At 41.3% G+C, this 12,970-nt stretch overlaps 2 protein-coding genes across 5 annotated transcripts in view; both read right to left on the bottom strand.

Annotated features, from left to right (window-relative positions):
* Positions 1–2,727: 2,727 nt before the first annotated feature.
* On the bottom strand, positions 2,728–5,383 carry TTC32 (tetratricopeptide repeat domain 32). Of its 2 annotated transcripts, XR_003535354.1 has the most exons (4): positions 5,271–5,383; positions 5,035–5,195; positions 4,226–4,376; positions 3,745–3,852 (listed from the first exon to the last, which is right to left on the bottom strand). XR_003535354.1 is itself a non-coding variant. In XM_027690216.1 (3 exons), the coding sequence occupies exons 1-3, from the start codon at positions 5,381–5,383 to the stop codon at positions 3,723–3,725; spliced, it is 402 nt and encodes a 133-aa protein (XP_027546017.1). In that variant the 3' UTR covers positions 2,728–3,722. The 2 variants fall into 2 exon arrangements, 1 of the variants encoding a protein (XP_027546017.1); XM_027690216.1 differs by lacking the exon at positions 4,226–4,376 and having other exon boundaries at positions 2,728–3,850.
* Positions 5,384–6,640: 1,257 nt separating this feature from the next.
* The window catches only part of WDR35 (WD repeat domain 35), a 43,788-nt gene continuing 37,458 nt past the window's right edge, over positions 6,641–12,970 (bottom strand). For 2 of the 3 annotated variants that reach the window (XM_027690213.1, XM_027690215.1), the window contains 7 exons: positions 12,517–12,627; positions 11,238–11,402; positions 10,143–10,283; positions 9,217–9,373; positions 8,308–8,548; positions 7,179–7,359; positions 6,641–7,147 (listed from right to left, as the gene is read on the bottom strand). In XM_027690213.1, coding sequence (XP_027546014.1) covers positions 7,212–7,359; positions 8,308–8,548; positions 9,217–9,373; positions 10,143–10,283; positions 11,238–11,402; positions 12,517–12,627 — 963 coding nt within the window. In that variant the 3' untranslated portion in view covers positions 6,641–7,147; positions 7,179–7,211. Of the gene's footprint in view, positions 7,148–7,177; positions 7,360–8,307; positions 8,549–9,216; positions 9,374–10,142; positions 10,284–11,237; positions 11,403–12,516; positions 12,628–12,970 lie in introns of all 3 variants that reach the window. The other variant, XM_027690214.1, reaches the window with a different exon arrangement.

The raw sequence follows: 12,970 nt of genomic DNA, 5'->3' as shown, positions 1-12,970 counted from the left end.
CCAGATGTTCCTTGCTGGGAGACAAGGATATCCTTCAGGTCCATTTCATACGTTCATCAAACAACACAAAGATGTGAATGATGAAAAATGATGAAAAATCTGATCATCATGAGCTGTAGGAAGCAATGCTTTGGACTGCATCCAATCTCTCCAGGCTCACAGGATCCTACACGTAAAATCTAGGAAACAGACTAGAGTTCTACTCAAATGATCACAATATGCTGACAGATGGGGCTTCCACCTTGACCGGATCTCTTTTTTTTTTTATAAAAAGCAGCTAGACTTTCCATTATCCATGAAAGCCACTGGCTGAGGTTGAATCTGTTTTATGGTCCAGCCCCTGCCTTTATTAAAAGGATGCAGCAGATCCACAGTAATCTGCTAACATAAAAGAATATTGGATATTATCCTTCTATTAGTAAGGGTGCCTTTCTGAATCCTTCCCCTTCTGGTAGACAACAGAGAGCACGACCCGCAGAGCTGTTTGATTCATAGGCATTCATTCCCCACAAAATTTGAATAGTGCACCTTTCACTCCAGTCACTTTTTACCAGGTCACCTACTGAACAGGGTAGTGCGCTATAGTCCTCAGTTGTAACAGTCAAAGAGTTTCAGGCTTTTAATGCTGACTTACCTTGGTTGTTCACTCGGAAGGCACGTGGAAGAGGAACATATTCTGGCCGCTTGGGGACCCAGCCCTATGCCCTCATCATGCCACAGCTTTCCCTTTGGAAAGGCTCTCCTTGTTCCCTACGCCACATCTCACACTAAACCTATATGAAACACTTCTCATGCTGCTCTGTGCCCCGCTAACCTGGGATTCTGTCAGCTTTTCCTACCTTTCTGCAAAAGCAAGGGAAAGGCCTTGGAACACTGCAAGCTGTGTGACAAGTAGTGTTTCAGTAAGACAAATAAAGTCTTAGAGAAAAGCAAAAGAGTGAAGATGTTACTCTTTGCCTTGTCCTGTAAGGCAGTGATGTTATTCTTTGTCATTCTGTAATGTATTAAGGAAATAATGTATTTTTTGTAAGTTTAGAGGTAAATCACCAGGTGGGAACAGTTACACATTGCCAAATTAGCCCCAGCTATGGGGAACAAAACAAACCGAAGGGCTGCCAGTGATGGCTGTGTGAAGGAAAGGGTCAAGGGCTTTGGGGGAGTAGGTTTATAGGTAGGAAACCTTGGGAAAGTAGAGAATTTTTCATGTTTCATGTCTGAAACATTTCTGGCTGGAGTAAAGAGAGTCAGTGTACACTCACAGTAACCATCTGTTTGAGATACTGGTGCAGCCCCACAACTTTGACCAGCAAATGCTTCACAAGGGCAGTGGAGGGGATGGGACTGACCCCAGCGCTCCACAGGGGTGTGGAATTCTCAGGCAGAGGCAACCCCTAAATCCCTGTGGAGGCATAAACCCACAGCACCTCCACATTGTGAAACATCGAAAGCACACAACCCTACTCCTTTTACAGGCTGAGAGGTTGCACAAATTTCACAATACATTGCATAAAAAGAATTTTATTACTCTCCATTAGATTTGTAAATCTTAAACTATTACAGACAGGAAACTTTGCAGGACTATATACATCCTCCTCTTCAAGTTTTAGGGTTTTTTTATATGAGTAATGATGGTTAATACCCTTTCAACAGGCCTGAGTGAAAGAACACCACATACTACTATTTAATAATTTCAGACTGAAAACCCAAATTAGTATTGTGATGTAAAGGCAGAGAACTAAGTGACTCGCGTGCATATGAAAGAGGAAAATGTGAAAACCCTACTGGCCAAAACTACTTTGAAAGAATTCCAAATTATGCTGAAATGCACGATGACAGGTTTGTCCTTTCACAGGAGAGACAAGGAAATACCGTAAGACAGAACTGCTCCCAGCAACAGAATTACTCCCAGCCCAGTGCAATATTTCTCTGCCAATGATTGCACAAGAAGTAATTAAGAAATATTCACAGAACACCACAAGCTGGAATATTATCTCTAGCATCTTTGTTTTCTAAAATACTTATTCACGATTTTGATTTTTATCTGTATCCTGTCATTTAAAGAGTTTTGTGCAGAACCACATCTGTGATCTCTCCTCTCACAGTAAAACTTCATAGGTCATATTCAACTGTTCTTTTTAATTTTCTTGGCATGGTCAGTCATCCATGGTCATCCACTTACCATCAACCAAGAGTTGGTATGACTTCTCACTTTTTAAGACTGAGGTGGCACAAAGTGTGCCAAGTCAGTAAATTGTTTGTGTTTTTTGGAGACAGAGGTCTAAGATAAATGGTAGCAATGCATGTGCTTAATATATCCAGAAAAGTCCAAAATTAAGACTTTGTGGGGGAAAAAAATGGCCACTGCTTACTTTCCAAACTGTAAATGGTCACATCCTGCTATCATGCGATGTATTTATGTAACTTCAAATCGCTGCAGTCAATTGTCAGGAGCATGAGAGGTAAATGTAGCATTTTCTCATCCCTGTCTCAAATTTGCTCATTGTAGCTGACATTGCTGTGTCATCCCAAGGCTGAAAGTGATCTCGGTGAGGCTGCTGTGAAGGATGTCCACAGGCTCCAGACTGACTCACCCAGAGGGTCCCACGATCTTCAGTGAGCCCTGTGCTTGTGCAGGCTCGGGGTCATCCACAGAAGAACTCGCCACAAGAAGCAGAAATGTCACTGGAATAATTTTATTTTAAAAAAAAAAATCCTAATGCTTATGTGGGCAATCAAGAGAGTATTTCTTTTATTAGAACTTGTATTGCTATGAACATGCAAGAGTGTTTCTTGCTGATGATTTCAGTAATGGCCCCTCCTACCACATGAGAAATGAGGTGGCCTGGGTATTGACAGCCAGTTTCATCAGACTGATTTAACACTGCATTTTTCAGGTAATTGATCTCTTCAATAAGAATGAGAAAGCCACAATTCCTCCTGTGAATATTTTCTAAGAAAAGCTTTTTGCAGACAATCATAAGATAAAAAGTACATGCTCATTTTTATTCTTTCAATTATTAATCTGGCCAAAACTTTTACAATAGGATTACAAAAAAGAGGTGTGCTCTGTTCCTACCTGTTAGGGTAATGTAAAACTAACCCCAGGAGTGAATGAACGAACAAAGGACTGAATTCTCCTACCACATTCCTTGAGCAAGGTACAGATCTCATTACCTCTTTTAAGTGCTTCTTAAGACAGAAACACTCTGAAATGAAAAAGAAATTCAGATACCATAGAGAATCTAAAGGACAACACCTTACAACAAACAATCGCACTTCAGGCTTAAATAAAATGTAACATTTCTATGTGGACAAACACTATCATTATTGTATTTCTCACAAGCTCCAATCATAAGTATTTAAATGTTTTGTGCAGTTTGATTTTTCCTCCTTGTGAAAGACTGTTTAAAACAATCTGTGAATGAATAAAGAAGTTTTAGTAAGAGAACTACAGGCTTCATTTGCTGCTACTGAGCTTCCAAAATCTTTACAAGGTATTTCTGTACAAAATCTGTACTCATGCCTCACAGAGATCCAACGTTATACTTATCCTCAACACTAACCAAACACAGTTTATTCTGCAATCATATCCATTTTTAACTTGTTTATCCAAGAATGAGGTTTCTTCAGTAGGTCATAACAGATGTAAACGATCTCGTGTTTCATCCGTCAATGACAAAAATCATGTTTAGCAGAACATTTTCACACCACTAGCTCTATTTTCAATATCCCCGCTTCTGTTTTTCTTCTTTATCAAGAATAGCCTGTTTTAGACTCAATGCAGCATCTTCAAACTGGGGATTTAACTCTAATACTTTCCTGAAATCTTGCATGGCCTCATCAAAGTCTCCTGTCCCAAAAAAAAAAAAGGGGAAGAAAGAAAGAAAGAAAGAAAATAATTATCTTTCAAACCACAACTGAAGAACACCTCCTAGTACTTTCACTAACAAAAACCAGCAGCTGGACTTATTGGACCCATTACATTTGGATTCTCCAGAGGCCCAAGTGGGAGTCAAAGGGTCTCAGAGCAAGAACCAGAGTGTTTATTTTTGAACCTAAAACAGACTTGATGCTCAATTCAGCCACATTATTAATTCAGGAGAGGAGCCAAAAGGCCCATGCGAACAGTCAGGCTGCTTTACACCTGGCACACTGGCATACAGCTTCCCAGATGGTGCCTGTGGTCTGGCTCCATTCTCCTAGTGCTCACTTAAGTCCCTCAGCATCTATGTCTGGACTTTGCAACAGCCAAGCTCCAACAAAAGGCACAGAGGTGTCATCTTCTTATGGTATAGTCAAAGCCTGGGCAAGAAATTCCCCAGAAGTGTCTGGCAGCCAACTGGAAGTTGAGAAGAGTCTGCTCTCTGGAGGTACACCTGCTTGGAAGATGCTTTATCTCAGGTTTAATGGCACTGCTTGGAACTGGCTTCTTTTACCCCAATGCAGACTTTTCCAGAACTGAAACTGCACCTTTCCCCCTATTTTTCACTGAATAGCATAATTTCCAATGACACACCAGCACACCTAGAATCACAGAATGTGCTGAGTTGGAAGGGACCCACAAGGATCAGAGAGTCCAAACCCTGGCCCCGCACAGGACCATCCCCAAGAATCACACCACGTGCCTGAGAGTGTTCTCCAAACGCTCCTCGAACTCTGTCAGGCTTGGGTTTGTGACCATTGCCTTGGGGAGCCTGTTCCAGATCCCAATCACCCTCTGGGTGAAGAACCTTTTTCTGATATCTAAACCTCCCCTGACATAACTTCAGGCCATTCCCTCGGGTCCTGTCACTGGTCACCAAGAGAACGGAGCAGTTCTTTCCCTCCTCTTCCTCTAACGAGGAAGTTGTAGACTGCGATGAGGTCTCTGCACACACGGGGCGGGCTCGTAGCCGAACGTCCTGTCACTGCCTGACAAAGCGTGTCCCGCCTGGCTCTGGTGTGACACCGCCCTCCGCCCCTGTGCCAGGCAGGTGCCCCCGCCCGGGACGCGGCGGTCGCGCCCGGGCCGCCCTGCCCTGCCCCGGGTCGTACCCAGCCGGTAGCGCACCAGCCCCCGGTTGTAGTAGGGCACCTCGAAGCCGGGCTGGCACTCGATGGCGGCCGTGTAATCCTGCAGGGCGGCGGCGAACTCCACGCGCAGGTACCGCACCTGCCCGCGGTCGTTGAGGGCCGTGGCGAGGTCGCGGCGGGCGCTGCGGGCACAGAGCGAGCGGCGTTACGGGGGACCCGCCCCACGCCCCCGCCCCACGCCCCGGCCCCGGCCCTACCCCGCGGGGCTGCGGGCGATGAAGCGGCTGTAGAGCTCCTCGGCCGCCGAGAGCCGCCGCGCCGCCAGCTCGGCCCGCGCCGCCGCCAGCAGCTCCGCCGCCTCCTGCGCCATCGGCCCGTGACGTGAACGGAAGGGGAGCCGCGGAGGGCGGGCGGAGGGCGCTGCCCCCGCGGGCACCGCTGCAGGACCGGGCTCAGCCCGGGGAGGGACGATGCTCGGATGGAACAGCAAACTCAAATACTAGAACACACACACATACGCACAAAATACAGTATTTCAGTGTTTTCGATACAAAATGTATCTTAGGCTGCATCGAAGAGCTGTGACCAGCCCGGGGAGGTGATTCTGCCCCTCTGCTCCACTCTTGTGAGACCCCACCTGCAGGGCTGTGTCCAGCTCTGGGGCCCCCAGCACAGGAAGGACATGGATCTGCTGGAGCAGGTCCAGAGGAGGCCATGAAGACGTTTCGAGGGCTGGATTACCCCTCCTATGGAGACAGGCTGAGAGAGCTGGGGCTGTTCAGCCTGGAGAACAGAAGGCTCCAGGGAGACCTTATAGCACCTTCCAGTACCTAAAGGGGCTCCAAGAGAACCAGAAAGGGACTTTTACAAGGACATAGAGTGACAGGACAAAGGGGAATGGCTTTAATCTAAAGGAGAGTTGGTCTAGATTAGACATAAGGAAGAAATTCTTTACTGTGAGGCTGGTGAAGCACTGAACAAGTTTCTCAGAGAAGCTGTGGCTGCCCCATCCCTGGAAGTGTTCAAACCTAGGTTGGATGGGACTTTGAGCAGCCTGCTCTAGTGGAAGATGTCCCTGCCCAGGGCAAAGGGTTTGGAACGACATGATCTTTAAGGTCCCTTCCAACACAAACTGTTCTACAACTCTGGGGTTCTATGCAAATGGAGTTTATCCTTTCCTGGCCTAAGTTTAGGTGAGAGACATGACTTGCCCTGAAAGACAGTGCAGAAGAGGTGTCACACTCTCCTCTCAGAAATGTGCCAACGCACAGCATGAATGTCACAGCTCATGGCTCTTTCCAAACAGCCAAATGGTGGCTGGTCCTGGGGAAAGCTCACCCTGTGCAGCGAGGACCTGCAGCACTTCCAGAGCAGAGGCTCAAATCCAGCAGTAACACAGAAGAGTGCAGTTCTAAGTAAGACATCGTTTCTTAGACCTTTGTGTGTAACAAGGGTGACCATTCAGGTCCTGATATCTGTTCAACAGATGTCAGCTGCTCTCTCAAGCCACTTGAAAAAAATTGCCAGATTCCAGTTTGAAGGTTCATAGAGGTTTCCTTAACTGGTTGAAGATCACGTCAGCCAAGCTCAGGAACCTGGATACAGACAGACAGCACTGACTGCTGAGTGTTTTCAAGCCCTTTATTGCTGTGGTGGGTTTAAATACACTTGGCAAAAGAAACCAGCACAAACATACCTATACTAGTATCATTACTCTTACAAAAAGGTATACAATAATATTATCAGAACTATTGTGGCTTTATTTCAACTCAGGAATTACTTCCTTCACAAAACTGTGAATTCTGAGAAAACCCAATAATCTTCTATGGAATTACAGAGACAAAAAAAATGGAGCCTGCTCAGAGTAAAACATACTAATATGAACCTACATTCAACTCACATGGTTTTAAAACTAGGCTCAATCTACAATTAGAAAATAATGCTTTTACCTTAAATTTTTTTTTAAAGTGTAACAAAAATGGAGTCTATTAATGTGGTTGTTTATTCACATAAATGGAACCAGTAAAGCTTTCTCTTGTGGGTTTTCTGTTTTGTTGTTTTTTTAATGTTTCCCTAATAGCAGCACTATCTGCTACAATACAGTACTTGAGTTGTATTTTAAAATATAGTACATTGGTAACGTTTTAGAGGCTATTTTTAAGAGTCATAAATGAGGATATGTGGGCCTTTATCCTCAGCTATACTGTGCTGTGGCACAGAGGACAGGACTTATAATTGCCTGCTTCACTGGCTTTCATACAATGCTTACATACACTGCACATCCAGAATCGATACTCCAGGATAGGGTCTCCTGTTGCAACACATACAGGAAGTTTCCCATCTCCACTATTTAAAAAAAAAAAAAAAAGAGAGTAAATAAAGCTGAAAGAATAAAAACATGGTGTGCCAACTGTTAATTAGAAGTTATTAAATCATGTAACACTTCACTGTTCACATAGCCAAATACGTAAATCTTCACACCAGAGAATGCCCACCCCTAGAACCATACAGTCAACAAATCAGGAGCAGCAGATCCAAAAGATGAAGAGAAGCAGGGAAGGCCATATAAAGGTAAGGTCAGATTAGACACCTGCACTACTATTATGCTCCTTCCTCTGACGAGTCAACTTGACAGCTGTTTGTGAGATTCTGTACAGCTGCACAGTAGGATCAAACAAGACATGTTAAAATCCTTTTTAATAAGAAAATTGACTCACAGTCAATTTCCATACTCACAAATTCCATGCTGTTAGCAGGAAACATGTCAAAGACACTGTTGTGGGTATAGCCATTCCAAGGACTTACCCCTTAAATGTGCCCTTCTTACTCTATTTTTTTCACTTGACATATCCTCACACCATGTAGATTTAGGTAATTCACAAAACACTGGGACTTATTAGTTAATAATGGTTAAACATTCACTTGTGGATATTTGCTTCACACCACAATGGTGATGCAAACAGTAACATTAAAGTAGTAATGTCATGTGACACAGTATCAGAAGTCCTAAAACTCCCGTGCTCTGTCCACCTGCATTTCAAATTAAGGTGAAGTTACATCTTTATGCCCAGTTCCTGAACGCAGTCAGTGTCTATTTCCCCAAACAACACAGTGCTGTATTACCCTTTCTGCAAAGTGGCTGACACCTGCATCGTTCTTGCCCAATATTTGGTTTAAGCAGCAAAGCATTTAATTAACTTGGTCACACACAAAACCTGCTAAAACCCAAAATAAAGACCAACAGCAGGAAAAAAATGATAGTATTATTACAGTATGATATAAAAATAAGCCCACCTCTCAAGAACATCATCCAGATCAGACTTTGTGTTATACTTTGGACTGTATCTCGTGAATATCTCTAGAGCAAGATCTTCATACTGTTGCCTCTGCTCTGGCCTAAGAGTTTCCAAGGATTCTAGTTTAACAAATGCTTTTGAGCAAGTATCAAATGCTCTGTTTGCACATGCACAGAGTGCCAAAAGGGAATAGATTTCAACTGCAGGGATAATGTCTTCATAATCTCTCAAATGAAGAGCTAAAAAAGAAGAAAAAAGAAATCCAGGGAAATTATTACACGTCTTCTGAGAACTGCAAGCATCTGTATGAAATATTTGCTACTAGGACACAGTATTAATCCTACAAATTGGACAAAGTGAACCAAAGTCTTTTTACTGACATGACTATGAAGCACTGCTTTTTAAAAATAAATAAAATTAGGGGATTTGACTGGGAAATTGAGGTGTCTTCTTGAAACACTTCATTTTGTTTGGTTGCTTTGGTTTAAAGATGTTACAAGGTTTTGAAATAGATCTTCATTACTTGGATAAAGTGTAAAGCACTACTTGCTTCTCTTAACTGCCACAGATTTTTTATGAAGCTCTACCGGGAGGTCCGATGTGAATTCAGGTATGCCTTAGAATTTAAGGAAAGAAACAAAACAGTCAACAGAATAGCTACAGAACTTGACCAATTTAACCAGGTAATATTTGGAAAATTAGATTTGCATTGTCTTCAGGAAAGTCCTTTCCAGCCACATTGACTGCAGCCATATTCAATTCATTATATGGTTTTGGTTTAAATTCCATGGATCTATTAAGAAGAGGAAAAAAGTGCCAACTGTAAATGAAATTATGTGCTGTGCAGGTGCTGTGCAATTAGAACAGTTTCTGCAACTTCTTTACAGGGTTAAAAATGAAGTCCTACCTGTTTTAAGCGCTGCATCTACAGACCCTTTATAGAGCTGTTTTTGTGCAAGTATGAAAAAATGGTAAGCCTCAGCTCCTCGCCAAGCATTGTCTGCAAAGCGATTAGTTGAAGAAAGAACATCTTCTTCCAGCAAACCAGCCAAAGCTGAAGCACTCTGAAAACAAAGCAGTATCACAAGTAATTTTTATATGAAACAGATACAGCAGGAAATGGGGATACATGAAAAGAACTTTTCTGTACTTGGTGATTACACCACTGTCTGTGTTAACTAGGGGAAATATAAATGGACCTAAAGTGAACATTGTCAGACATTTTATACAGAGCACAGGCACAACATATGGTGCAGATTTTCAAAGATAAATATTGTATACGTGTGTACAAATATATTTTGTGCACATCTGCAGACTGGTTCATACTTGGATTAATACTGCATTTCAACACCAGAGCTCTTAAAACTTTGTCCAAACTATTTCATTTGGGCATATGAAGATGAATGTGCGCAGAAAAAAAAATGCTTCCATTTGTTTCCCTCATATCTGGAGCCATCTCCCTGCTAAATTAAGGTAAGATAATCTAATCAGAGATCCCTCTTTGGGATCAATCCTTACTCCTAAATGACATGAAAGTGACAGTCTTGCAGGAAAAAAAAAGTCTGGAGTTTCTTAGTATGGTTTTCATTGTTACAGTGAAAATATTAAGAAAAACACATTAAACTTGGGAAGAAAAATATCTATTAATATATATGATTTAAATGTTTTAAAATAATACTTAATAGGTTTTCATGGAAGACTTGCTTTAAGGAAAGCTTTGTTCTTAGCAGGAAAAAGGGTTATTAGAAAAACATTATAGCCTCCCATGAAGATAGCTTGCTTTATTCTAGGTAGCACATACCAGAATTCAGAAAGAAAAAAAAAAGACACTACCTCTGAACTTTTCTCTTTAACTTTTCCCCTTTGTGCATTTTGCATCTGTTCATGGCACTGTTCCATAAGTAAGGCTGACAACACATAAAGCTTTTTAACTCGCAAAGGTTTTGTCCTTTTCTTCGACTCTTCATCTGCAATCTTAAAAAACAAAACAAAGGGATTTAATTCTCTTAGACAATTGCATGCTTGTTCAAACCTAGGAAATCATGCCAAAAAATGATTCTGCCTTTAAATGTAATAATTTAGATTGCAAATATAACTATAAATGAAAATGTCAAAGTGAAGTATGCACATTATTCTATATTTATTTAGGTAACATGTATATAAAGCCAGATTCTCATGAAGGATAAATCAGTGTAACCATGTATAAGTCTATTGACTTAGTATAAAAATAAACTAAAAAATAGCAATTTTTAAACACATACATAGCTTTCAATATGGTCTGGTGGTTTTCCCAGGAAAGAAGAATGGCTTTTGAAAGAAACATATATTATATATATACACTGCTATATATATTTGCTGTAAAAATTACATATCACTCTTACAGACTTTAAGTTATGTACAGAAATCTCTGCAGCCAACCCAAATCTAAGCAACATCTCTATCTTGAAGCCCACCACAGCCATTTCTAACTGAAGGTACTAATTGAAGAAATACCAAAATTTAACATCTTAAAGTTATTGACATTGCTATTTTTTTTAAAAAGGAGATAAAACTAACTCACATAACACATAAAATAGTGTGAACATGGCAGCCCAGGCCAGTCTACCATACTTCTTTACTAGGCAGTGCAGAGCAACAGGACCTTTTCTGAGGTGCAGTTCATCTCACACTGAAGTGAAAGTCTCGAAATGATGACATCCCAAAAGTATCCTCTCCATTAGCTACAGAGGACATCAAGGGTAACTATTATAGAGATACCTGAACTCTGAGAATTGGATTCATCTTTGCAGTATCCCGTATAATGGCATCTGCTCATAGCACAGACATTGCTAAAACTAAAATAACTCCAAGAGAATAAAAGTAGCATGGAAGTAATAAGAGCTAGTGCAAAAAGCCAGCCACTTGACACAAAAATAAAACCTGTGATACCTTGAACATGAGCTTAGCAGCTTCAAAGAAATAATTGGCTTTACGATAGAGTTCTATAGCATCAAGGATTTTATTCTTTTCCAGCAAATGACTTGCATATCTGGCTAACAAGGATCCAATCTCTTTCATATTATGATTTTTAGCCAGCTCCACAGCTTTATTCCACTAGAAATGAAAGGAGACAATTATTAACCTAATTTATTCAAATACATTCTCAGAACAAGCTGGTTATCCATGAACAGACTGATACATTTGTGTGCAATATTTCACTGCCATTTAGAACCAGACTACTATAAAATTAACATAAAAAGCAAGAGAATACAAATGCTAACATCATTGCCAATCATGTGATGCAGCAGGCCTGTGAAACAAATGCTGGACTTCTGTCCAAAACCACATACAAAACAGTTGCTTCTGCTTTGGTAAAAGCTTTGCAAAATCACTTCAATGCAGCTCATAGCTGGACACATGGATTTCAACACTTCTGATATTACTAAAGCCAGACTCTCAAAAGCAGGCCTAAAAGAAGACTTCAGCCGAGAATCTTAAAGCACACAGTAACACTTTACTTATCCTTCTATACACCTCATTTTGTCTGCAAATTTTCCTGACCTTCAACAGTTTGGCTACTGTGTTTTCCTCAGATTAAAAGTTTGGCAGGACTGAGAGTCTTAGCTGTATCTCACACCTAATAGCTCTTCAGATCCATAAACTAAGAAATTGTTGATATAAAGCCAGCTCTAGCCAGTCCTGCCATTCCCATACATCAAGTTCCTCATAGCCATCCTCAGTTTTTCTCTTACTTCTGTCGACACAAACATTTGCATAAGTAAGTCATACCAGGAAACAGCTGTAGATGTAAACACACAGATCAATTTTCAGATCAGCTTTTTCCAGCTACATCCTCACTCAGTCACAAATCCATTTGCATCTATACAAAGAAGGAGGGGAATGTGGAAAACATCCTGAACAGACATCTCTCTCTCCTCCAGTCGTCCTCCCATTCCATCAGAAGGCAGCACAGCCCAGCTCCAGAGAGGCTACAAATGTCTGTATGCTGAGCATGCTGACCGCACACCCTGCACGTGCCTTTGCACTGTCCCTCTAATAGTCTAATCTTAATCTTGAAGAACTGGCTTAACCCTGAAGTATAAATCTTCCAGAAACTGTGACAAATCTTCCAGACACTTAACAAGGACTTGTATTTAACTGGGCACTAGGATAGAAATCTCACAGTTAAACTGGTATTGGTAAAGCAGATGATCTCCTGCTGTTTTACCTGGTTGAGGTGCACACAGGTATCCACTGCATCCTTTGGTTGATTACATTTCAGAAAGGCTGACACAGCTTGTTCACACATCCCCACTCGTACAAACATATAAGCTATATCCTGCAAAAATCATCAGCACCATGTTAAATTCACTTCTACATTTTTAGTACATTCTGTACTTATATTGCTTAATTTAATTCCAAGAGGCTGGGGAAGGGGTTGTTTCCTTCATAGATCCTATGAAGGCATCATGCACTGATGCAAATATTTAGAACAGTGAATGTGCTACTTTCACACACTCCTTCTAAATTTAAAAAAGCTATTTAAAAATTTTTCTTTCCAATAAAATCATACCAAAAGGATTGTATTCTTACTGTTTAGAGTATTTTATGAAACTTCGCTACTACAGTGAAGTTAAAAAAGAAAGTGCTAGGTCTTGCTTTACTGAAAATGGCATAAAAGG

Source organism: Neopelma chrysocephalum, unplaced genomic scaffold (genome assembly GCF_003984885.1).
Source record: "Neopelma chrysocephalum unplaced genomic scaffold, ASM398488v2 Primary Assembly neopelma1_80b, whole genome shotgun sequence".
In the NCBI taxonomy this organism is placed as follows: domain Eukaryota; kingdom Metazoa; phylum Chordata; class Aves; order Passeriformes; family Pipridae; genus Neopelma; species Neopelma chrysocephalum.
This window is presented reverse-complemented; position numbering and strand designations above follow the sequence as displayed.

What these genes read in the sequence shown, in the direction of transcription:
- TTC32 (XM_027690216.1), bottom strand. Translation starts at nt 5,383, where the DNA reads ATGGCGCAGGAGGCGGCGGAGCTGCTGGCGGCGGCGCGGGCCGAGCTG. An exon ending in ATCGCCCGCAGCCCCGCGGG is followed by an intron (nt 5,196 to 5,270) that starts GTAGGGCCGGGG and finishes CTGTGCCCGCAG; the next exon opens with CGCCCGCCGCGACCTCGCCA. An exon ending in GCTGGTGCGCTACCGGCTGG is followed by an intron (nt 3,851 to 5,034) that starts GTACGACCCGGG and finishes TTTTTGGGACAG; the next exon opens with GAGACTTTGATGAGGCCATG.